At 30.1% G+C, this 26,285-nt stretch overlaps 1 protein-coding gene across 3 annotated transcripts in view; it reads left to right on the forward strand.

The window, feature by feature from the left end:
- The first annotated feature begins 290 nt into the window (after nucleotides 1-290).
- The window catches only part of LOC122569859 (putative aminopeptidase-2), a 67,876-nt gene continuing 41,881 nt past the window's right edge, over nucleotides 291-26,285 (forward strand). For 2 of the 3 annotated variants that reach the window (XM_043731512.1, XM_043731514.1), the window contains exons 1-14: nucleotides 291-612; nucleotides 4,574-4,692; nucleotides 5,125-5,533; nucleotides 5,829-5,984; nucleotides 7,135-7,603; nucleotides 9,099-9,334; nucleotides 10,053-10,423; nucleotides 13,366-13,646; nucleotides 18,026-18,210; nucleotides 18,890-19,057; nucleotides 19,486-19,638; nucleotides 20,371-20,994; nucleotides 23,215-23,373; nucleotides 25,355-25,829. In XM_043731512.1, the coding sequence (XP_043587447.1) occupies nucleotides 4,608-4,692; nucleotides 5,125-5,533; nucleotides 5,829-5,984; nucleotides 7,135-7,603; nucleotides 9,099-9,334; nucleotides 10,053-10,423; nucleotides 13,366-13,646; nucleotides 18,026-18,210; nucleotides 18,890-19,057; nucleotides 19,486-19,638; nucleotides 20,371-20,994; nucleotides 23,215-23,373; nucleotides 25,355-25,829 (3,771 nt within the window). In that variant the 5' untranslated portion in view covers nucleotides 291-612; nucleotides 4,574-4,607. The remainder of the gene's footprint in view (nucleotides 613-4,573; nucleotides 4,693-5,124; nucleotides 5,534-5,828; nucleotides 5,985-7,134; nucleotides 7,604-9,098; nucleotides 9,335-10,052; nucleotides 10,424-13,365; nucleotides 13,647-18,025; nucleotides 18,211-18,889; nucleotides 19,058-19,485; nucleotides 19,639-20,370; nucleotides 20,995-23,214; nucleotides 23,374-25,354; nucleotides 25,830-26,285) is intronic. The other variant, XM_043731513.1, reaches the window with a different exon arrangement.

Here is a 26,285-nt window from a genome sequence, read left to right on the forward strand (position 1 = left end):
AATTAACTTATTTTCTTCGATTATCAGTTCAAAATTTATTTAGAAAACTACTAAGTAGAAAAATCTTAGGTTAAAATGCCTTAAACAGGTTCATCTAACATCCTAATGGTAGATTGTGTAATAGAAAAAAGAATAGAACGTTTGAACAATCCTCAAAATATTTGTATCTCTGTTAGGTAAAGTCTATGAGGATATTATCGTAAAATAAAATAGCAATACCGACCATTGGTCAGGTCGTCGATAAGATAAGCGACGATGCTATATAACAAATGAGCACACGATTGGTTAAACAAAACAAGTTGATAAGGCAAGAGAGAATAGAATGTAAAATAGCATAGAGTCGAAAGATTTGTAGAAATATCACGCTTCTTCTCGAATATCGTATATTAATAGAAGTAACGTGTCGCGCATCACGTCTGGTCGTAAACTGTGTGATCTGTGTCCGTAAAGAGGTTGCGATAAACATTGTTATAGCACCAAGTGACTTTCACTTTTCGAAACGGCCACTTCTGCTATTATCATTGATAGTCTCTCCACGGGAAGAATGTGACTATGAAGATTTACCGGTGTAAACGTTAGACAAAAGTAAAACATCCAAATTCGTCGGAAAACGTAAGTTAACAATTTCTTTTTCCTAATTCACAGTGGTTCACCAACGTATACGAACAATTGCAGAAATATTTTATGAATATATAAAGGTGTAGAAACATATGATTTTTTCGGTCATGGAAAGACCCATTGGTGGTATTGTTGATAAGCAATAAATCAATAATAGTAATATTGTAGAATTATAATTATTGCAATATATAGATGATAGAGATCTGCGAATTCAAATCTATTGCAAAATACAAATACATGAAACAGTTTTCTTTAAAATATAATACGTCGATTCCGTCGTCTACTCCAGTTGAAAGATTATTTAGTTTCGCTGGATTAGATTCTTTGTCCGCGACGGAGTAGTCTAATAATGAAAACATTGAATGACGCACTTTGTTACATGCGATTAGCCACGCTAAAAAAAAAAATATATTCAATTTGAAGGTATCGAGGATTCTTGTCATTCTAATATTATCTCTCCATAATCTATTTTTATTATCAGGAAATATCTTAAATAAATACTATCTATAATACAGATTTGAAATATTTCGTTTTATATTTTATTTTGTGAAAATAAACATATTTTATTTGCCGAAATTTAGCTTCCTATCCAAAATAATATTTTATTTGAATTGTAGGATAACGATTACTTAAAACCTATTATCACGTTCTCTTGTTTCCATAAGATAGATATATATTCCATAAAATATTTCTTATATCTCTCTTATATATATATCTCTTATTTTCATTGCAAGTTGAGTATATCTTGTAATTATTTGTGTATTTGTGAAGAAAATATACTGAATTTTATCAACTATATTTTATCGAGGTGGTCAGTTATGAATTTATTTCCATCTACGCCACCTATTTGTTATTAATTTTGTGAGTGATACAATCAATATTGTCAAAACTGCTGAACAAGACGAAGAAAATAATTCCCAAAAAGGAAAAAGAATATGTCCTTGATCTACATTTACTTAACATCTACTTAAAATTGCAATATAACGTATACAACTACTAATTAGTTCGATTAATAAATTTATACTGTAGAAGAAGTTTTTTGTATTCGTAAGGAAAATTCCATGATGAAAAAAAGATTCTCTATAGAAATTTAACCTACGGATTCTGTAAAGTCGTTGTTTATTTAGGAATCTTGGCGTTACGGTTTTGATAAAAAAATTACGTGATACTTTAGACGAAGTACTATGTATCTGGGAATTTGAACTTGTTAATTTAACTTGGAGGAAATATGTATCGTTTTCTCGTTGCATTAATTGACGATTAAGATAGAATATTTCGCAAGTACACAATTATGAATAAGTGTATTTGGATATAAAATATGGTTCAAACATAATCTAATTTTTGCGTTACAGTTAGTGAATATCGATAAAAATATTGGTTAATATAAATTAGTATAAAAGAAAAAGCAGTAATTGAAGACGAATGAAAATCGCTTCTATGGAAACACTTAAGTTAAGTGACTTTTAAGTGTATTTGTTCGATATTGATACTCTTTTTTTAATTAGCCCCAGTTGATCTGGAATTTATTTAGAAAAAGCATTAGATAGATTATTAGATTGAAATCTTAGAGTTGAACATGTGTTTCCAACCACATTCTAGGAGTTTACATAGATTCTATGAAGTGTCAGCTATTTATTACAAATAAATATGGAACTTGATGTTGAAAATACATATAATAAAAATATCAATGGTTTGATTAGACTGCCCCAAGTGTCCAAATACTTAGCCATGGTAATATGTACTATCAATACGATAAAAAGCAGAAAATACTTCTGTTTTAAATAAATTTGTTATTTTATTCCTATTTTACGTAAAATACTTCATGTTAGGATGACAACATGTACTCCCACTCAAAAATCTTGGAACAGTTATATTTGCTTGAAACTGAAGAAAGGTAAATAATTGCTTAACAATATAAATGTTTTAAAAAGATGCGAAATATTTCGTGCAAAGCGTCATATTAAAAGAGTCGTATGATACCAGGTACTGTAAATGTGTAAAAATGAACTCGTGAGTTCGAGATATCTCTATTATAAATACAAAGGTGTTAAGGTAATAAAATCTATCAGATTATTTGTCATCATTGTGCATATCTATTCTCTTTATCTTTATTATACATGATAATGTTACACTTACTCTTTTTATATAGATAAGCGTGAATAAATGCAATTTGTTCTAAAAATAAGAAATAATATTTTGGAATGACAAAATATCAATATTTTGTTATATATCATAGTTGTTGCTTCAAATTATACATACATAATTTTAATAATATTAATTCATAACATGTTGTGTTGATCGAAATAATTACGTTTAACTTCATATATTACCTAAATTAATTGAAATATATTTAACCTAGAAAAATTTGAATATTTACCATGAGTAAACTCTAGCTTAATTAATTGAAGAAGATTTATTTTTAATCTCCTTAATCTAACTAATAAATCCTACCATTGTCTACTGTACACTAATCATTTTTTTTTTACTGAGAATACAATTTCAGGATACTTTTAATGTTAAAGAATAACCTAACATTTCCAGAAACTTACACCTTACATTACATCTTTACATCTTTCCAGTTCCATACCAAATATATTTATAAAATATTTAAATTTACGTTAAAAGTTAAAATTTTAACAGGTTTTAACAGACAATATAAACGTTCACAATAAAGCAGTAAATCTTTTCGATCTATTTGGTGTAATACGCTTCATCATATATATAAAATTAATTATTATCAAAATACATTTTTTATTTCGTGAATAAAAATTCCATAGAAATTACTAATGTCTAATCACTAAAATGTTAAGATATTTATACTTACATAATAAATATCTTAAAACAACAGAGTAGAATGAATTAGCGTTTTTGTAAGTAATTCGTCAAAGAAAATAATTAGATAATAATGATAAGTATCTATATCACATTTTATTCCGACAAAATGTTTCTTATCTAATTCAAAGAGTTTCTTATTCTTAGCTAAAGTCTTCAAGTTTCCTTTATTAGCGACTCTTAGATAAATTCATAGAAAAGTTTATAACTTTCTTTTCAAATCACATAGATATAATTATGAAAAAATGCAATTTGTATGTTTAAAAGACAACTGAGTTAACTCTGAATTTTACAAATGAATGCAAAATATGTAGAATTTACTCAGTTTATTTCGTGACCTATCTTCTCCCACAAGTTTATGAATTGACGTTACTTCTTCATTTATTACAATAACAATATTCAAACAAAGTATTGTAGTATCGGGTAAATTTAGATATAAATTTTTTCCCGATTATTTACAATTTACAAAGACAGAAAACGATGGTTGTTTAACTGGAACTAAATACAAAAATCACACTCTATCTCAAGCAACTCTCGCAACTCAATAACGCTAACAACTCTATTTCTCAACAACGCTATCAACTCTATTCCTCGATTTCTAGACTAACTTCTAGACTGACCTTCGATTCACACTCACTTCTCGATTCGCACACTCTGACCTCTCGGTCAACGCTCTTTGGACCCAAAATCGTCCTTCTCCTCTAGCGTTCGTTTCCTTTTTTTCTAATCTCACTACGCCCATGCTCCGCAAGAACTAGGTGACCGTAGTCACATAGACTTTCTTCGATGTAAACTAACAACTGAAGGGCAGACGACACTGTTTTTATGATTTGATCGATCTCTACTCAGGCCTTTTTTTCACGATACTACAGTAGAATTAATTTTTGTAATATATTATTTATGTGCTATGTTTTATTATTTTCGTGATAAATAAAAAATCTGATATTTATATATTTAGCCGGTATTAATTGAGTACTTGTCACATTGATATTTAAATACGTATGTATAACTTTTAACTAATTATGAAATGTGTCATTTGTTTATTCTTATCTGTTATGATAAATTGCTTTAAATCGATGATAAAATACACATGTATATCGACATGTTCTGATATTTGACATAGGTTTAATAACAAGAGAGGATATTGTCACGTCATCATGAATTTATTCCGAGACCAATTTTCGATCGTTGTCTTTCTCCTACTTCTTGCTAGATATCAAGCAACAAACAACGTTGATAAAGGTAATTGAAATTTAAACAAATAATTTTGCAAAATTTGCTCTTTATACAATTTGTTATAGATTTCTAATATTATTGTATGTGTTACTGATAAAAGTAAATATTTCTTTTTATATTAAATTGTACAAAAATCTATTTTCTCTTTGTAATAATTTGATTGTTATTATATTACATTTATATTTTACATTCAGACTATTGCAAGTCTATTCTAACTTAGAATTAAACATCAAGATTTATATATATTATATTATGTATTACCCTTACTACACTGTAATTACTAATTTAATTTTAAAATTATTTTGTAATACATGAATAAATCATTTACATGATTTACTGACTAAATACTTAACATTTTCACTATTTTTTCTATCTGTAATATTTTCTCTCAATTAATTATTAATGCTAATAGTATTAAAAATACTTTTTATTGTGTAGCAGCATATACACAAGATGATACAAAGGAACCTACCATTCTTGACTATCGACTGCCAAAAACGATCATACCTACGAACTACGAAATTATACTTATTCCGAAATTAAAAGATAATTTTGAATTCAAGGGAATTGTACATATTAGTGCATATTTACAAAAGTCTACGGACACCATAACACTTCACCATGGACGAATGCAGATACATTTGGTGACCGTTACGATTGATTTTGAGAAGGAAGAAATTACGAACACCACGTATAATGATAAAACGGAAAAATACCAAATTAAACTAAGCAAAGTCCTTAGTGCAGGAACAAACATTACAATCAATTTTGAATACGTCAGTGCACTTAGGGGCGACATGATTGGATTTTACAAAAGCTCCTATGTCGATTCTAATGGAAAAATTAAGTAAGCTCCTATTGCGCTCCAAAATATATTAATTATCATTTATTAAAATTATTATATAATATAATAAATTATTGTATAATTAGGTTGAACGTAATCTATTATTTAGATTTCAAATATTTCTCTCCATTTACAAATTAGAAGAAAGTAACAAAGTTATAATAATACAGAGTTTAGTTTAGATCCTACAAAAGCTATTTTCTGTACGATATTACTTTCTGTTTTAAAAATCTAACTTTCCGAAAAGAAGAATAAAGAGAACTAGACGTACATAGAAATTGACATTCAATGGTTTTAGGTGGCTCGCTTCCACACAATTCCAAACAACGCATGCAAGACATGCTTTTCCCTGCTTCGACGAACCAAGCTTCAAGGCAACATATATAGTCAGAATTTTGAGGCCTGCAGAATATTCTTGCTTGAGCAATATGCCGCTAAACAGAAGCATAGAAGTGTAAGTAATATTTGCAACGTTACAAAAAAGTATTAAATGCCATAAAATGTTGTTCATTTACACTCCCATCTATAAATCATGAGATACATGCTAAAGATAATCTTTAGAAAGAACATTCAATATTCACTTAATTCACTTTTCCTTGTAATTCATAATTAATAATTATAATATCAACTCATCCACTGTATTAAATATTTCGTCACCTGTAAATAAGATTGTGATTTGACTGAATTTTTCTAAACAAAGAAGTGTAAAAGAGTAATAATTTTGTTTGGTTTTGAAGTTTGAGTTTAAAAATAAGTTTGTTTGGTTTTATTTATTGCTGATCACAATAGATATATATCTAATACATAATAATGTAACATTATTAACTTACAATGAGTCATTTGAATAAATTTTTCTATTTTTCTTACTTCCTTACTTATATAACATGGTATCATATTTTATTAGAATATCGTTATAGTTTACCTAACAATTGTCAATTCTAATCAATTCTAATCTTTTCTAGTGAAAAGCGAAAGAAAATTCTGGTTTTAGAGGATTAACCCCTAACAGTTTAAGAAAATAACCTAATATTTAATAAAACAGTGTAATGAAATTACGAAATCCGGTCACAAAAATGTTCAAAAAACCTTTTTATGTTCTAAAATACTTCCATACATGGTAAAAAATGTTTAAAAAAACATGTTAAAATTCACAAGTACCTTTCCTGATCGCTTCGCTCGAATTACGCTTGGGATAAACCGTTCACTCTACTAGAATCTCAGTGAAGATAAACTATTAAGTACTATTAAGGGATTAAACGTATATTAAATGTAACATGATATTAAAAATCTAAAATTGAAGAATTGGTAACAATAAGGAAACTACTACAATAATTAAATTGTATCTATTCGAAAAGAAATAGATGAATAAGTTTTATATTTAATGTTATTATATTCAAACGTGAAGGGGTGCTTTACTGTAAATATTAGTTAATTATAAAATAGCACATTTTAAAAAGTGATTTGATTTTGATGAAGATAGAGTTTCCTCCTTACTGCAGCAATTCCTTCAACTCCAAAACAATATGTGACACTAAATGTATTTACAAAGGTGGATCCTAAGGAGTTAGTGCAATTTATTCACATAATACAATTGATGATTCCAGAAATGAAACATTTTGGGACGAATTCAAGCAAAGCATCCCTATGTCGACCTATTTGGTAGCTTTCATTATCTCGGACTTCAGACCCGTAGAAGTAGACAATTTTAAGGTTTGGGCTCAACCAAACGCCACTGATCAAGCTAAATACGCTTTGAACATTGGCATGCAGGGTCTTGATTATCTCTCGAAGCGATTCAAGCAAAATTATCAAATTTCAAAAATGGACATGGTGGCTGTACCCGATTTTTCAGCCGGTGCAATGGAAAATTGGGGTCTTATTACCTATCGTGAATCCAGACTGTTATATGATGAAAACTCGACATCTGATGTCGCGAAACAAAGCATCGCCTCTGTGATTATTCACGAATTAACGCACATGTGGTTTGGAAATATGATTACACCGGAATGGTGGAGCTACCTGTGGTTGAGCGAAGCGTTTGCAAGATACTTTCAATACTTTGGCACAGCACAGGTAATTGTAATTTTCCATTAGTTAAATTAGTCTTGCAGTTAATTAAATACAATGACTCCAAAATTGATCAAATGTGTTCCCAATATGGCCGTTCTTATAATAATTACTATAAAGTTCTTGTAACAAATAAAGGAGGTTAATCTCTGTGAAATTTTCTTACTGTCTTCTATAAATTGCAGTCTTAGTTTTCTATAATACTAATCATAAATAAGCAAGGTTTCTTCATTTTCTCAATCATAAATAAACAAGTGTGTACTGCTTTAGGGTGCTTCAACTAACTTCAGGCACAAGATGACAGAAAAATTACATTTTGAATCGAGAGCCCAAATCGTGAAATAACGGGTACCCCAATAAGTTTATAAGTCGACAATCTTTCGGAATCCCGACCTGGCCCGAAATTCGAATAAAGCTTTAGTGGGCAAAATAACTATGTTCTTAATAGAATTTTTAAAATCGTTTAGTAATACAACTTCCTTACGATAAATATCAAATAGTCGAATGAACAAATTTTATTATACTAAGATTTAATTAAACATACGAGTAATCCAAAGCTCAAAGAAATTTTTTCAAAATTTAATTTAAATTGGAATAGAAAATATATCTATTTACTAGACTTATCACTATCTTTAATCGATATGTTATTAGTCGTATAGTAATAAAATTTCGATTATAGTAAAATGTAATAATTTTATTTACAAACAATGTAAATATACGTACATGATGATCAACAGAATATTGACTGATTTCAATTGAAAAACATACAGTAATATATGCTAAATCATATTTTCAACCATTTAAAAGAAAGCAATTTTAAAAATTAAAATAGACTATCAATGAATCCCATTTAAACAGACATCTCTCATTTCTACTTGATCTTTGAATTAAACATTTCAAAAATTTCAATTAATGACCAGAAAGGTCACAACATTAAGTAACTCTTTGATTTTTCACAAAACTATTTTTCAAAAAACTGGATCTATAAATGTAACAGCTTGTTCCCTGTTCTAACTATGTCATGTTAAAGTACATACTTCTTTTTAATATCAATATTAGAGAAGCAACAAGCCGTACCTTATCATGTACTTTTCGTGAAACCTTCAACTCCCTAAAATCTTGTATCGAAATTAAATAAAGGTTTCAGTTTTGCGTGTTTATCAGAATAAGTCTCGAAAATGTTTTGTGCCACTCAGTCCTCTTCCATATTTTCGATTTTAATCGTGCTACAATATTTAATAAAAATAAGAATTTTTTGCTAAATATTTGTTCAAATGAGAATGTTCATAGATAGATAATAGTGAGCAGTATAATCAAAAAGTTTTAAGAGTCTAACGGTATCTTTAAACCATTATATCATTATATCTCATATTTAACTTGTATTATGAAAAATATAGATGAAGCTTTTTCTTCATTTCCTAATTGTTAAATCCTTTCATTATTCAACAACCTACTGACTATTCTATACTATTCGTGATATTAGGAATTATCCTTTTTGTAGATCGAGAAATCATGGAACATGGAAGATCAGTTCCTCGTGGAGCAACATCAAACAGCTCTTGCAGCTGATGCTATCGAGTCTTCTCAACCAATGACGCGGAACGTCACAAATTCATCGCAAATTAGCGGAGTGGGAGATACTATTACTTACAACAAAGGAGCCAGTATCCTACGAATGATGAATCTCGTTTTTGGATCCGATGTATTTGATGCTACGCTACAAAATTACCTGAACAAGTAATGAGCAATTTAATTATAACGAGTATGGTAAACTACAGAAGAGACTATATTAAAGTTATAAATAGTTGCATAAAACCACTAAATAATTATAACTTCGTTATCAATGAAACACGAAGTTTTTAAACGATAAGGGATAATCACAAGTAATAATGTTTCATTATATCATTAAGTTCAAGGCTGTATCTTATATTATTTCCAAAATTAATTATACAATTTCAGCGAAGAAACTTTGAGATATATTCGTTTTTACAATATAACATTTTTTCAGAAATGTTCATCGATTTTTCCGTCGTCTTTTTTTTAACGAATGTCAAGCAATTATAGTTATAGTAGATATTAAGATACATTCATAACGTATATTTCAACATATTTCGAACAATTTACAATTGCAATAACATATATAAGATCAAATAATAAAATTTAACAGTTGCAAATGCAATTAAAAAGAGTTAATTAATTAAATTTCTTTTACTTGTCATGCTCTCATATCTATTATTAGTTAAAATTGTTTTCGATATAAAGCGAAAAATCTATTTTGCTATTAACTTTTGTACACTGCTATAAATATGTAGCGTATTTTAAATAGAACATCCTATATGTTCAAAATGATAAATTAGAAAATATAGTTTCAGAAATCTCACATTAAAATAATATTATCAGTTTTTCTATAAATACGAACGTGTAATCTAAGTACAATGATTTACATTCGTTCCAGTAATGCAGAAAAAAAAGTGGCGAGACCACAAAATCTCTGGTCGGAACTTCAAGCTGAAATCAATCGTAAGAACATACAACTTGGTACTTCTGTCGAAGAAATTATGTCCACGTGGACAGAACAAGCCGGATTTCCGGTGGTAAATGTCTTCATTGAAAATGGTCAGGCTACTTTGCAGCAAGAACGTTTTCTTTTGAGGAATATGAAATCCACACCTATCAACGTGAAATGGTGGATACCCATTACGTGGACTACTCAAGAAAATATGAATTTCAATCAAGTAAATGTGACGTATTGGTTGAAACATGAACGCGAAACAATTAAACTTAATGAATCTTCAGGATGGGTGATATTCAATGTTCAATCAGCTGGTGAGTATTGTTTATTTTAATTTATATTTTATGTTTTACTAACCCTGCTTCCGATTTCTTTGTTCTAGTCAAGGTACTTCTTTATTTAAAAAATATATTAACAACTTGTACCTTTTTCATTAGTTTTTTGCAAAATACTATGTAACTCTATTTACGTAGGCTATAAACTGAACTAAAAAATTTGTGTATAGATAGTGCAAAAATTTTAATTATTACTTCCTTATAAAATGGGTAATACATTATATTTTATTTTACATAATTAATTATATTTTAATGTAAATAGTTCTCCTAATGTTTACATGTCAGGGATATTATAACAAAAAAAAAACAAAATAGATACTTTCCAGGATTTTCGTTTAAAATGTCTTCAATATGCATTCATGTATATAACTACCTATTTATAGTAAACTTATTCATTATTAAATAAATATGAAATATAACAGGATGTTATATACGTATATTTCTAATAACATATTTAAAGTTATAATCAATTAAAAAATCTCAAATGCACTTCATTTCGATAAAACATGATAATCTATGTAACTTAAATAATATGACTGAAGGAATTCAAAGTATAAAACTGATAATATGTAATTAGTTCGATAATATATAGTACAGATTATATTTACTTCCTTTGTCGAGAAAATATTTCGTTTGCAAAGACTTAAACGATACAAAAGGAACGAACAATAGGAACTAACATCTTTAGATAGTATTCAACAAACTACTTTGTAAAGATTACTTCTCCACTTCATTTATTTTGTACTTTCTGTGATTGTTTCCTTATTCGGGTTGTCCATCTGGCGTATTATAGTAACATCATTTAAATAGAAAGTATTATGCTATTATTACGACGCATTGATAAAATTAAACTTAATTTTATAGGAATACTTGACGTGAGATTGTTATCATGATACCTTATTTTCACACATGTGTACATAAGATATGATTCAAGAGTTAGTGATAAAGAAATTTGTTTTAATGAAATTAGTGAAATATATCTCAAATTTTATAAAAATAGAAATCTTCAGAGATTTGTTTTTGCTAGGTAAAATATATCGTGTTTTATTTATATAGTGATGTTACAAAAATCATAAAATAGAAAACTACAAATTTCTGGAATTAATTTGCAAAAATAAGGGTTCGAGGAGTTTATTCCTAAATATTATTTTTTGTGCTGTTTATTATTATTAACGCAGATATAAATACATAAAAAATATATATATATAAAGAAATATTTCTTTGCTTAAAGATATTAATAATTAGCCAATCTGTGTTCCCTTGTACAATATAATTTATTAGCTAATCATATTATATGCTTTTATTTCACAATGTTGCAATTTTTTATCAGATGGAATAATCAAATTACAAATTGAAATATTTATTTGTAAAAATTAGTTTTTTTTATCAGCAACTTCGATACTGTTGTAGAAAAGTGAAAAGTGAAATTGTAGAGACGTTCCGTTATCTCTGATTTCTATAATATTTTGAATATGTCGTAAAACTCAACATTTTATACACATTTTTCTAGCTACTTCACAAAAAACTATCGATATCACTACAGTGAATTCTGCAGATATTTGTGAATACGTGGCAACGTATGGCTCTGTTTAGTTGTCAGTGGTCGGATAGAATGACATAGTCGAAACCTATTTATCTGCCATTTATATAGACAAACGAGGGTGGGGTGAGTTTGGATAAAGCTCTGTACACAATTGCATATGCGAAGCATAAAAAATGTCTATTATAATCCAATTAGGAACGAATATCATCAACGTATTGGGCTTAGGTTTACAAATTAACTTGAAAAAATAGTAGGAGATTGAATAATTGATATTATGTTATAGAAAAGAAATAACCGTTACTATTTTATGCAAGAGCTGCGGCCGCCTCGAGGCAGTCGAGTTAAAATAACTCAACCGAAACTGAAACCCAACACATTGATAATATCCATTTTAATTGAATTACGAGCAGACATTTCTTACAGTCTCGCATATATAGTTGTGCACGGAGCTTTACCCAAGCTCGCCCATATGCAAAAAATAAGAGCTAAATTTCGGTTGGATCATTATATCCGTCCGCCGCTAGGCTGCCACCAACCAATACTTTACGTACACTGGCATGGAAGCGCAACTGTAAGACAGAATTCACTGTATTCATTGTATTCTACCGATAGTTTTTCGTGAATATCTCGAGAACTATGGTTGATTGACAGTTATATGTACAAGAAACAGTTGTTCAAAATTATGCCCCTGATAATATATTTAAAAATTATCGAATTCGTAGAGGACATAGTTTTTTTATAGTTTCATTTTCGTTATGTATCTCATATAACTCCATAGTATATATTTTATTTTATTTTATATATCATGAACATAATTTATATTCATTTATCATTTACATTCAGTGTTAGAAACTACATCGTAAACTATACTTCAAAAACTACACTTCATGGAAGTATTTGAACACTTAGAAAACACATAAAAATAAATAGAAATATATAGAAATTACGAGATTTATTGTATATTTATTGTAGATGGTACCGCTAAATATTGGGGTTTATTAATGCAGTAAATGATTGGCTATTTTAATACCTTTGCGATATTTCTGTGTTCTATATACTTCTATTATATTTAATACAATTTAATATTCTGTAATTTTTATATATAGTTTTAAATTCGTTTCAAATTTTACTAATACAATCATGATATTCGAGTCCCAAAACAATATGCGTGAAATTTCAAAAGTTCGTATAACGTACATAATTCATTAATGGTACCTGTAAATGTTCAAATACCCTCATAGTACTTATAAGATAATTAAATGAGAAAATATGTATTAAGTATGAGTATACGAACATTGTTAAGATCGATAAGATCATTGATATGGTACATACAAAACTTATAGAACCATTATTTCACAAATCAAAATTATTTTTTCAGGTTTCTATCGAGTAAATTATGACAATGCTTCCTGGTATCGCATTATCGATATTTTAAATAGTAAAAACTATCAGAACATACATGTCCTTAACAGAGCCGCTCTGGTTGACGATTTGTTGAATTTAGCAAGAGCTGGTTTGCTTAATTACCGAACTACTTTGGATGGTTTGCAATATATTAAACGAGAAAAGAATTACTTGCCATTCAAGGCTGCATTCTCTGGGATCACGTATCTCGATCAACGATTATCTGGAGATAGTGAATATTATAAACATTTCAAGGTTTGTCAACGTACCGTATAGTTATTCTATATTTTTAAACGTATTCACGGCATACTTAAAATATAAATAGGAATGTTTCATGCCTGATGCGTTTTTAAGTGAATAATAATCTTTAAAATAATCTAAATAATGTTTCATGCTAGGTCTTGTTTGTTCGATTGAGCAATTCGCACGACACTGCGTAAATCCTACGAAAACCTCATCGCAATCGTTCGTGTCGACTACATCCGACAGTCTATTACAATCTTTTTTCTCCACTTTACGAATAGAAACGTTTCCTTTCTTTATGTTTACTTCGACGGTATTCAGGAAGTCTGCGCCAATAATAATCGAATGTTGCATCAGGGTATCTGAAACTACATACGGTCATTACGTACAACTCATCGTCTATCAGAACATTCATAAAAAATTCTCCGAGTATACAATTTCTTTCGGACCCGATACAGCGAAATTTAACAATTTTCTGATCTAATTTGGGCGCTCCAATTTTCAGATACTGATCCGCTTACATTAAAGTTAATTCGCTACCGGTGTCTATCAGCGCAGTCAATTCGAAATCTCTGATCTTAATGTCTTTACCACGCTTCGTCTGTAACAATCGCTACGCACTACAAACCTCTTCAGGGGACTCACTCAGGTTGTTGCACTTCTCTGCGATGTGTCCATGCCCCCTACATTTAAAACACTTAGGGGCTTCCGAGTTGCTCGGGCAATCTGCACTGACATGTTCTTCATCACCGCAATTATAACATCTTTTATCCTTCACTACATTTCCAGATTGACTGTACTCCTTGTTGTTTTCGGTTTTGACCGGCTTCGCAGTCGACTTTGTTTTGCGACACTTTTCTTCTTCGTAGGTAACTAATCTTTTCCTTAGCCCTTTGACTGATGTACCGTCGTATAGTATAGACTTGTTATTCTCTTCGTCTATTATTTCGTCTATGATATATTCTACCTTTGGGTTCCTCTTCCATATCCACATGGCTAGCCATTTCGAGCATGCGGTACATGTAAGCTAAGCATGCTTCATCGCTTCTCTTTTTCGTTTTCTCGATGCCCTTGTGTACTTGCCGACTATTAATTTTTGTTGAGAATTCTTTATTTAGACCTTGCTTCAACTCATGCCAAGTCCTAGCATGGCACTTGAAACTCGCAAATATCCTTGTTGATCCTCTCAACAGTTTTCGCGCATAAATTGTCTTTTGTGCTTCTGATCGCATGCACATGTCTGCAATTTCTTTGAACGACTCGAACCATCCATCGACATTTTTACTTTTGTCACCACTGAATGTTTCTAATGCGTCCTCGACGTCCTTAAAACTCAATGTTGAGCCAACCTGTGCTTTAAGACAGTATTTGTCACAATCTTGGCGCACATCTCGTGTGCTTCTCCTGCTTTCTCTTACGTCTTCTTCAACGTTTTCAGCCTCACTTTCGTCCTCATTCTCTTCTTCCGACGATATATTGTCTTCATCCACGGCCGCCTGCAGCCGTGTACGTAGTTCAGCTTTTTTCCCGTCCTTTTTAGCCCCAAACTAGCGAGGCGCGCTCTCAACTCTTTCGCCTTCAGCTTCTCGAGATTTTCGTCTTCGACTCGATCACGCTTAGCTCTCTGTATGGTTCCTGAGCCTCGTTGGTCCGTCGACCCTTCACAGCTTGTTGACCCCTTAGGATTTGATTGTTCAACACTACACGCTCGATTCAGTCTGGCAATCAACACTGACCTCGCACCAGATATTGGTAAATTCATCTTTGAGAGCTTACTCCTCAATTCTTCCAGCGTCAAACTTTCTTCACTTGACAATTGTCCGTCTTCAACATTTGCTATTTTTTATTTTTTCAACACTATTCTTCAAACGATACACTACACTAATTTCAGCGATCTACGATATCGTTACCGATATCACACCGCGCACCGGAAAACTTAATACTAGCACGATTTGATCGCAGCTCAGCCCCCAACTTGTAGGAAATGGTATAGTGCTAGTAGGTTTGGTAACGGTATGATTGTTACAATATCGTTAGATACTCCGTCAATCTATGTTTACGCAGTCACTATTTGTTACTTATTACTCTCGTTATAATGGTTTTCTTTTAAATACACTGACCACACTCTTTGACAACGCTGACAACGCTCCTTGACAACACTGACAGCACACCCAATATCTCCCAGGCAATCCGTCCACGATACTTCACTATACTACATTCCTACATACATTTTTAAACACATTAATCAATAAGTCATTACATGAGTTGTAAAAAGGCTAGTAACCTATTTATGTAGAGAAACTATTAGTACCGATCAAGGAAATTTTGGGGGAAGCTGAGAAACATAAAGTAATTAAATTTTAGATTTTTATCAAACATTAACAGCCACATATGTGTGCATTATCATAAAATGAAATCAGAAATAAAATGTCTCATCATTATAATATTAATTATTTATATTAAAGGTATCATGAATTATAATGTTATATATTATTATAGTATTATTGTTATTCGGCCATAATTGTACTACAATATTGTAGTATCGTAAACTATTATAATTAGTTTATTAATAATAAGTGGCTTAAACAGATGTTAATTAAACAGAAAATAATGATTATTTAACATTAACTAATCGTAGCAACGTGTTATAATTAATACAACTAGATAATTAATTAACAATTCTCGTCAACGCATATTCAACTCTCTCTTAACAACGCTAACAACACTATCTCGAGAAGGGTATCCGCACTCTCTGACTTCTCAACTCATACTGCTGTTAATTCGTTTATTGTCCCCTAGCAACCCCTTGTCTTTTGTCTTAGCCTAACTACGTACATGCTCAGCATCCGCTTGTTTGTAATTCACACCTCAGCAACCGCTTGTTTACAACCCGCACAACACCCCTCAAGCCCCTCGTTCATGACACTACAATATTATTATAGCATTATTATTACACAGGGTCTTCGACCAGAGACTTACAAAATTTAAGGGCTAATCCTTGAAGATAAAATGAAATAAAAATCAAGAATAAAAAAATTACATTTCGGCTTTGCTTTTTAGTTGTTGACATTTAAAACTTAGCCCTGTGTGATTTTTTTGTGGACACCCGCGGGTGGGACAATTGTAGTGCGTGTGTGAAATTTGTATAAAAATTGTTTAAATATGTTATTATTTGTTAATTAACTATGAAGGCAAAGGATTAGAATAAACATTAATCCTCTCTATTCAAAAATTCCATGAGACGGTTTTCGATATGCTGTTGTGGATTTTAATAAGTAGGCAGGAATAACGTTTAATCAACAGTTTTTCATACAAGACGTCACTTAGAATGATTTACGTTTTCAAATGTCATAATCTTCTTTTCTGCGACTTGTGCGAGGTAAGCTACTGCTTATGCATCGTTCGATTTGAGGATCTCTGTGCACCCCGCTGCATAGGCTAACCTACCTAATTGAGTGCATGTAAGGAGGTTTGCTCGCGCACAGGGATTTCTCGGCTAATATTTAATTGCCAATAATTAAAGAACAAAGCCAAAAACACAATTTTTTTATTCCTGATTTTTATCTTGTTTTAACTTCAAGAATCATCCTTTAAACTTTTTTACACTTGTAAGAAAAAAATTTATATTGGAAAAAGTTATTCAAAATATCGATTTCTACAACATACCCAAAAATCACTGAAATCGGAGGGTAGTTAAAGTTTCAACCCGGTATTCGTTATAATATTCGATTTGGAAAATTCGTAGTTAAATTTTTAAAAAATTTGTAAATAATGTACGTTTATATATAGAATTAGTATTCTTTTCCTGCTTTTTGCCAATGACGTTTTACTATAAATTGAGTTTACTATATATCATAATCGAGTTTTCAAAACTCTTCTTCTTCCCCTATTAGTGATGAATCAATCTAAGTAGTTTTTATAAGTTTTTAATGGCAGTTTTGTGGCATTATACAATTTTGTAAAAATCGAAATAAATAACATGCAAACCATGTTTTATTTGGTGGATATAATAAATGGGATAGAAGTGGCAGAACATCCCATTTAACCATCACTTTTTATTTCAACAATTTGTGTTGTAATTTCTAGATGTCTCTCCTAGATTGCTGTATTTATTTATATAATTCAACTACAGATAGTTCCTATTTGTTCAAATTTTATGTTTTGTTATATGATAGATATTCATAATAAATAATTCCCTCCCATTTTAGAAAAATATAAAATAAAATTCGTCAGAAACAACAGGAACTTTTCGAACAACCTAATAGGTGAAATAAAGTTCTATTTACAATTAGATTGAAAAAATTTTTAATCGTAATGGAAATATTCAGACGTCCTGCGTAACTCATGCCGATTTTCCAATGATCCTCGCAATTAATCGGTAATTCTTATAGGAATTTGTTCTCGACCTCATCAAAGATGTATACAAAGATATTGGGTATGTGGACCGTCCAAGTGACGATAGATTAACAGTATTATTGAGAGGTGAATTGAACAAGTGGGCTTGCAACTATGGTCACAAAACCTGCGTGCAGACATTCACTAGAATGTTCCAACGATGGACAAAATATAACATAACGTAAGGAAATTAAAAAGTTTGTCGATATCATTTAAGCCTGGAACAAATTTAATAAGCGATCTCAAAATAGACATTTTCGTATAACACAGTCATTAAGTTCTTAAAAAATGTCATATTATATGAATTTGTGTTATATACACGGAATTATTGATATAAAATGTAAAATTATATTATTACGAGAAAAATATATCGGTTTTGTACTTTCAAATTGTTTTGTATACTCTTCTTTCTTCGTTTTTTTTTTTGTAACTAAATGGATCATCAATACATCAACTTGCACTCAGACACTTATTTTTAATAATCAATAATTAAATGTATAAATAAATCAATGTATAATAATAATATATATAATTGTTTCTATAATAATACTAAGATAAATACAGCTTAATACACTCATTTTTAACTGTAGATCACTCATATCTGAATCTGAATTCTTATCTTATTGTTGCAATTTAATAGAAAATTGTAAAACCTCCAACGTAGTATTTCAATTCTAAAACATATTAACAGTCATACATATTCTTAAACAGAATAGTTATACTAAATTATTAATTAAGAAATAGAATTACCAACTAACTCGAGATAACAATATTTTACTTGCGGCGGTAGAAATAACAAAAATGTATATGATTGTGGTGGTAAATTAATAATCAACTTCGCGTATTACTATGCCTTTCAGGATTAAACCCAACCAGCGACCTGTCGCATATTGCACGGGCGTGAAATATGGAACGAAAGAAGACTGGGAATTTTTATGGAATAAATATAATAATTCAAACTCCGCAACTGAGCAAGTGGTTATACTAGAGGCACTCGGTTGTACCGAGGATGCTGTTCTATTAGAGAAGTCAGAATCCTATTCTTGCTTTTATTATTAGATAGCCGATGTTTATGCAAATTGATATTATGGATATCATTAAATAAGTGATATTAAATAAGAACCTAAATAGAAACTTGTTTTATTCCCTAAATATTGCAACGTATGCTTTAGTTCGGATATTATACATATGTACATTCACTTACATACAATGATATTATACATGTATATGTATGCCCATACAAAAATATATACATGTATAATATATATAGTATATATTATATATTATATATATATTATATATATTATATATTATATATTATATATATATATATAATCCGCATATATAGCATTTTGACATTGTTAAATATCAGAAATGCATAAACATTCGTGGTTTGTTTATTACACATAGAGATGTATCGTTCAGGCTTTACGATTTTGTTATATTACTTTTACAGATACCTGTCATATGCGCTAAAGAATTTCGAAGAAAGTAGAATTCGAATGCAAGACAATTCCGCCGTATTCTCCGCAGTTCACGGTTCCAGTGCTTTTGGCGCAGAGTTTGTGTTAAATTTCGTCGCGAAGCATTCCAGTGAAATGATCAAATTGTATGTTTCAAGCTTAACAAAAAGATGTATCGTTTCATATCTTCTATTAGTGCTACTTACTTGTTGTTATAGTAAATATTGATATAATATAATTTAATTCTACATTTTACTTCTTTGGAAAAGTCGTAGCGTTTCCAGAGTTGCTAAAATATGCTAACTTGGGAGAAATATTTCTAGGATACTAAAATAAATGTAGCAATTAGTGAGACAAATTTAAGACTAATTAGTAGAAAAGGCGTTTCTTAATAAGACATCATTACACTATAATTGGACAATAGCCTAAAAATATTGGATCTCATCCCCAGCTAAAATGTTCAACTTCAACAGTTGTTCAACTTTATCAAATTTATCATTTACCCTTTCCACATTTTTTTTTAATGTCAAGAAATAAAATAATGAGGAGTACTGCAAAACCATTTGAATTAATCAATTATCAAAACGAACAAAATGTTCTTTAGCAATATAAAATTTAAGTAACAGTATTAGAATTTTATTAACCTTTTTAAACACAAAGTTTTTTAAAAACAAAAAATTCTAATTCTACTACCTTTAAGTCTTTCTTCATTTTCCTATGAATTTTTCAAATTAATATGTTATCTTTAAATTTATCTTAAATTGCGCTGCGAATTCTCCAAACAAGTACTTTTTAAAATAATTTTTCTTAAATTTCACCATGAATTTTTTAGCAGTCCAATAAATATTAATATTAATATAATAAAACACCTGTTTCAGTTATAACGGAGCAGAGGCAATTTCAAGTATCTTGTCATCAGCCTCGAAACGTTTCTCCACTCAAAAATTAGTGGATAAATTTGAAAATTTGATCAAGCAACACCAAGTTGAATTCGAGAATATCTTAGATTCGTTGAACAATTCGTTAGAACTAGCAAAATACGAATTGTCGTGGTTGAAGAAGTACACTAAACCAATTATGTCATGGGTAATTGATTTCAATGACAAGCACCGCCAAGATACGGATTATTATCGTCTACCCACGAGCATTACTCCTAACTCTTATTCCATCTGGATAACCACTGATTTAAGCGAACTCGACAATTTTACATTCAAAGGATCAGTGAAGATTAAAGCAACCGTTATCAACAAAACGAAAAATATCACTTTACATTCAGCAGGCTTAATCCATGAAAAGATATCCGTGGTCGTAGACAGTGAGAATGTTGTTATTGTAAAAACTGATGTTTACGAAAAGTATGATTTCCTAATTATCGAGCTAGGAAAAGAATTACAAGTTGGACAAAAATTAGTTACTACGATAGAATATAGGGGACATTTAAATGAGAAAGACATGCGTGGATTTTATAGAAGTTCGTACATTGATGAAGATGGTCAAACAAGGTAAAGAATTTATTCATACTGCTATCGATAAATATTTAGACACTTGGTGCAATTTGATCGAAAAATTGATATTTTTTTTATATTGTGAAGATTATAATGAAATAAAACAAGGAACACACCTCTATTCTATTTACAAAAAGTATTGGAATATAGTCCTATTTAAACAAACAATTAAGTGTCTTTATCAAATACTGCAGATACTTATGTTTTATAATATTATTATAGTACATTAAAAATATATATTAAAGCTACTCCTAACATTGAACAGACGTAATTTTTGCATACTCGAAGTCATTCAACTCAGCTATTTACGTAGGATCAATCTTCGTCCAACCTAAGTGTTGTTTTATTTATACTAGTTGAGATTTCTTTCAACAGCCTCTACTAGTCACCTAATATAATATCAGTGCTCAATCTTAGATTAAAGAGTTTTACTTGAAATATATTTTTATGCCAACTTTGTAAAAAAGGAAGGTATCTCAATTCGACGTTTATTTGCTTTTTATGTATGCTTATTTCTTCGAAATTACATGACCAATGGGGATGTGTCTTTTTACATCTCGTAGGGCATGTTTTTTGTTATTAAATATAGGTTTTGGCTTGATATTTAATATATTCACACAGATTCAATTTTACTTTTTATACTTCACCACCTCGTACAAAACGTCTGACCACACCGGATACACTTAGATAATTAACACGTGGTCGACTCCTAAGACAAAAGAGCGTCGTTAGAAGTCGTAACAAATTAGCTTGTAGAAACTAGCGATCATACCAACGTTTCTTAACATTTTTCCGCTGATTCAGCGACAACATTCTTTTTTGCATTTGTCAAACTATCTTTTTGTAAAAATCCAATTTTTATATATATTCATTGATCACTCAGGATTGAATTGCGCTATCGAAATGAAACCTTCCACATCGTCTAGGGGTAATCAGCCCGTTTACAAAATTTCTCCAATTTGTTCATTGTGAACTACTGTTATTGCAAAGAATTTGGTGTTAACGAATTTCATCTACGTATATTCAGTGATGACTCTACAATTGTTGGACTAATATCAAGATGAGCCCAAAGAAGCAATCTGGGCAAGCATTTCAAATTGCGTTTTTCAATATAGGCTTCGATTCGTGTTTTCGTCGCAGGAACTATTATTCTGCGGATTCGTTTTTGGGCATAAGTCAATTATTATTACGAAATAATATGTAACGCACTATTGAATTATAGAAATATCCTTTTCTATCATTGTTCAAAGTATATCGGTGACGGAGTACAGTGGCTTTATTCCTTATTCGCATACGGAGCTGAACAGTTTTTTATTCATCAATAAGAATTAAGAATTGAAATAAATAATAAATAGATAGAAATAAATTACCATCTTATTAATGACAATGGAAATCGTTTTACGGTTGTTTTGTAGTATTGATCGCTTCATTAAGAAATATGAAATAACAATTTTTTCGAAAAGAATGTTACCAAGTTGGACATGCGCTAAAAATTATGAAATAATTTATACTTTACTTGTATTTTATTTAGGCACATATGCAGCAATGATTAAGATTACTCATTTAATTACTCAACGACATGTTAAACATATTACAACCTTCTTGAAGGCGGCGCAAAATTAAAAATGCAACTCCGTCATTGTAACGATTGTATTTTGAACTATTGGCGAACTTGCTGTATATATAATTCCACTAACTTGTACACTATTAATACATCAAGCGTAATTTGTATCCGCACGTATATTACAAGGGGCGGTTTTCAATTTGACCGCTATTAAAACATGTTCTTTGTAACATTGCGTTATAATGCAGTATAATTTAATGCAATTAAATATGAACTTGTTGAAATTTGAATAATATGAATACAAACGAGTTAAAGCTTGAATAATATAAATATAAACGAGTTGAACTTTTCTACTATGGCGCTCAAGTATTGTTATACTAGAACCATTTTAAGGCGTTCTGCGTCGCCATCGAAAAGCTTGCAATATATTTAATATGCTGTTTAATAAGTGATGATGAAAACAAGTGATACCAACCGTTGTTACAAATACAAATAAAATATAAATTATTTCATACTTCTTAGCACACGTCGAAATTACAATATTTTGTGTAAGGTTGTTGGCTTTAAGTCAGTGGATATATGTAAGATCTTTAGTAATATCCCCGATTTTGTTAGAGTTTTGTGTAATGAAAACAATTTTGTTTATTTAACAGATGGTTAGCCGCCACGCACATGGAACCAGTTGGAGCTCGAAAGATGTTCCCTTGTTTCGATGAACCAGCAATGAAGGCAAACTTCACAATGAATGTTCTGTTACCACAGAACTACACCGCCATTAGCAATATGCCGGTGGAATATACGTATCAACATCAGTATGTAACACTTTTTTCTTTAATACTAAAAAGATAGAAATATTTTATTTTATATGAACTCATATAATATTCGTTTATGCTTTTCAATTGTTTCACATAAACTATAAATATACCATACTTTAATTTTAATCTATTTACTTTCCAAGAAATAATATGTGATATAAATGTTACGGTACTGATCTTCTAAATCTTGATAAATATACTATATTAGAGATGATGCTTAATAAAATTGCAATCACTGTAAATTTCATAGATAATTCATCTGCTATCACTTAATCGCTTGAGGAGCGAATATGTTTAAAATTCTGTCATAAAATCCCAAGTATTCCTCTTACCAATTTGAATTGAAAATGTAAAATAAAATTCGTTCGTTTAAGGCCTCGTTTTGAAGGAAATGAAGTTTGAACATGTTTAGTTGAAAATTAGCTCGGTACATGTGTAATCGATAAATTTTCAAATTTGCGTTTCTTCGAAAAGAAACTTCCAATGCAAAGATTTTTATATGACCTTGATTCTACTCTCAACCGTCGAATCTCTTTGATTTCAGTCGTATCATAAATTTAGGGCCAAGATATTAAATATATATTTGATATTATAATGTTGTTTGCAACAATTACAACGATTACAATATGTGAGGTTGATCCACGAAACGGTTGCCACGATATATTTAACATTGTGCCGACAATTTAATAAAAAAATTTTACAACAGAAGATGATTAGTATCAAACAAAGAATTTACTGATGTAAATAAAGTAGTTAAAAGTGCCATTTCTTCATGAAAAAACGGAACCAAAAAAAAGGTATTTTGTAAATAGCACTATATACATGTACATGTCTCTTGTTATATTTTTATACTATACTACAAAATGAATTCAGTTATGTGGTAACAACAGAATGTCCCATTTGAAGTTATAACTCATTTAGAAAGAAGTTTCAAATGAAACTTGTCCTCTTTAGAGAGGGGAGTATCCTATGGTGATCACAAATCTCCTCTAGGTGGATGTGCTTCCGATATTTCAAGGTGACCTTTATTTTTTTATACGGCAGTGCATGTTTTTTTAGATAGAGGTATAGTCGGTTTCGTGAAGAATTTATCGACCTATAATATATGTTTATGTTCCAAAATCATTCAAAGTCATTTATTGTTGTTTAACGCCTTCGTTGAATGTCCAGAAATTGTCTTTTATCTTCTGTATTCAAAAGAATGATGTTGGACATCAATATAATTATTTATTCTATCCCTAAATGATAAATCTACTCTCTCGAAAGCGATAGAACTAATTCTCCCAAATTCTTCGCGTTCTCCCAAAATCGTCACTTTGAAATCTCGGAAGCATGTCCACCTAGAGAAGATTTGTGACCACCTTTCCGAAACAGAGTAAGTTTCATTTGAAACATCTTTTTAAATGAGCTATAGTTTGTAATAGTTTGGGAAATAATTGCGTACAAAGCTTCAAATGAGACAGCCTGAATATTATTTCAGTCGTCTGATGCTATAATTAATAATTTATAATTTGTTTTTGTATTACCGTCTACGACTATCATATTTACCATATTTGATATTTACCATATCATATATCATACAAATTACATAAAAGTATGTTAAGAAAGGTACATGGTGCTATTTGAAAGATATAAAATAACATCTATCTTTTTATGAAAAGATGATGCTTTTGAAAGTTACTTTTTACATCAGCAAATCCTTCGATTAATACTAATGGATTTTTGCTCGAGAAATATATATTTATTAAACTAACAATAAAAAGTAACTCAGATAATAGCGACCGATTTGTGAGCTACCTGATAGAATATTATTAATTTTACAATATCAAATAGGTACATAAAAATATTAATATAATCAATATCGTCAAATATTATCGAAACTCGAGATAAAAGTGCAAAGTGAAAAATCAATGAGTTAATGGTTGATTAGTTCATAATCGTCAACGATAAAATGAGTCACTTGATCAAACATTTTCAGGAACACAACGAAGACAATTATTTTTAAAGAAACTCCCAAAATGTCGACGTACTTAGTGGCTCTGATAATTTCTGACTTTGTTTCTGTGAAAGACACCGGGGAAATTCGTGGAGTATGGGCAAGACGAAATGCAATCGAAGATGGAAAATATGCTCTATCTGTTATGACCCCTCTCGTTAATTTTTACGAGACCGCAGTGAATATCTCATACCAGTTGCCCAAACTCGACATGGTTGCATTACCCGATTTTGTGTCAGGTGCAATGGAAAATTGGGGTCTATTGACATATAAAGAAAGAAACATACTATATGATCATGATTTGTCGACCACAGCATCAAAACAGAGTATAGTAAACGTGATATCACACGAAATCGCTCATCAGTGGTTTGGAAACCTTGTCAGTCCAAAATGGTGGAAATATATATGGTTGAATGAAGGCTTTGCAAGGTATTTCCAGTATTTTGGAACTGAACATGTAAGTATACTTATATGTAGGAATTATGTTGTAAACTTTCGACAATAATTGATGTTTATGCTACACTTTTAGTTCTTGGAATATATGTATACTAAGTTGATGCACAATTTTTGACGAGGTCAACTATTTGTTTGTTTCAACTATTTTTAAATAATATAAAATATATCGATTCAGAAATTTTCATATTAAAGTAAACTATATTTTTTTCTGTTATTTATCTTGAAGCGACGTTTATTATACAACAATCTAATACTTTCTTTTTATTAAGTTTCTAGAAGTTTCTTTCTATTTCTACATCTGACAAACAAAGTATTTCATAAAACATTGAAACAAATTTTAGTCATTATTTGAAAATTGTTCTAAATATTGTAAATGTGTTTCATGTTATAAGGAAAGTTTTTCTAATATTTTCCTAATATTCTTCTGAGGAAAAAAAGTCTTGAAATTGGATAAAAA

The sequence above is a fragment of the Bombus pyrosoma genome, linkage group LG7 (assembly GCF_014825855.1).
Source record: "Bombus pyrosoma isolate SC7728 linkage group LG7, ASM1482585v1, whole genome shotgun sequence".
Taxonomy (NCBI): Eukaryota; Metazoa; Arthropoda; class Insecta; order Hymenoptera; family Apidae; genus Bombus; species Bombus pyrosoma.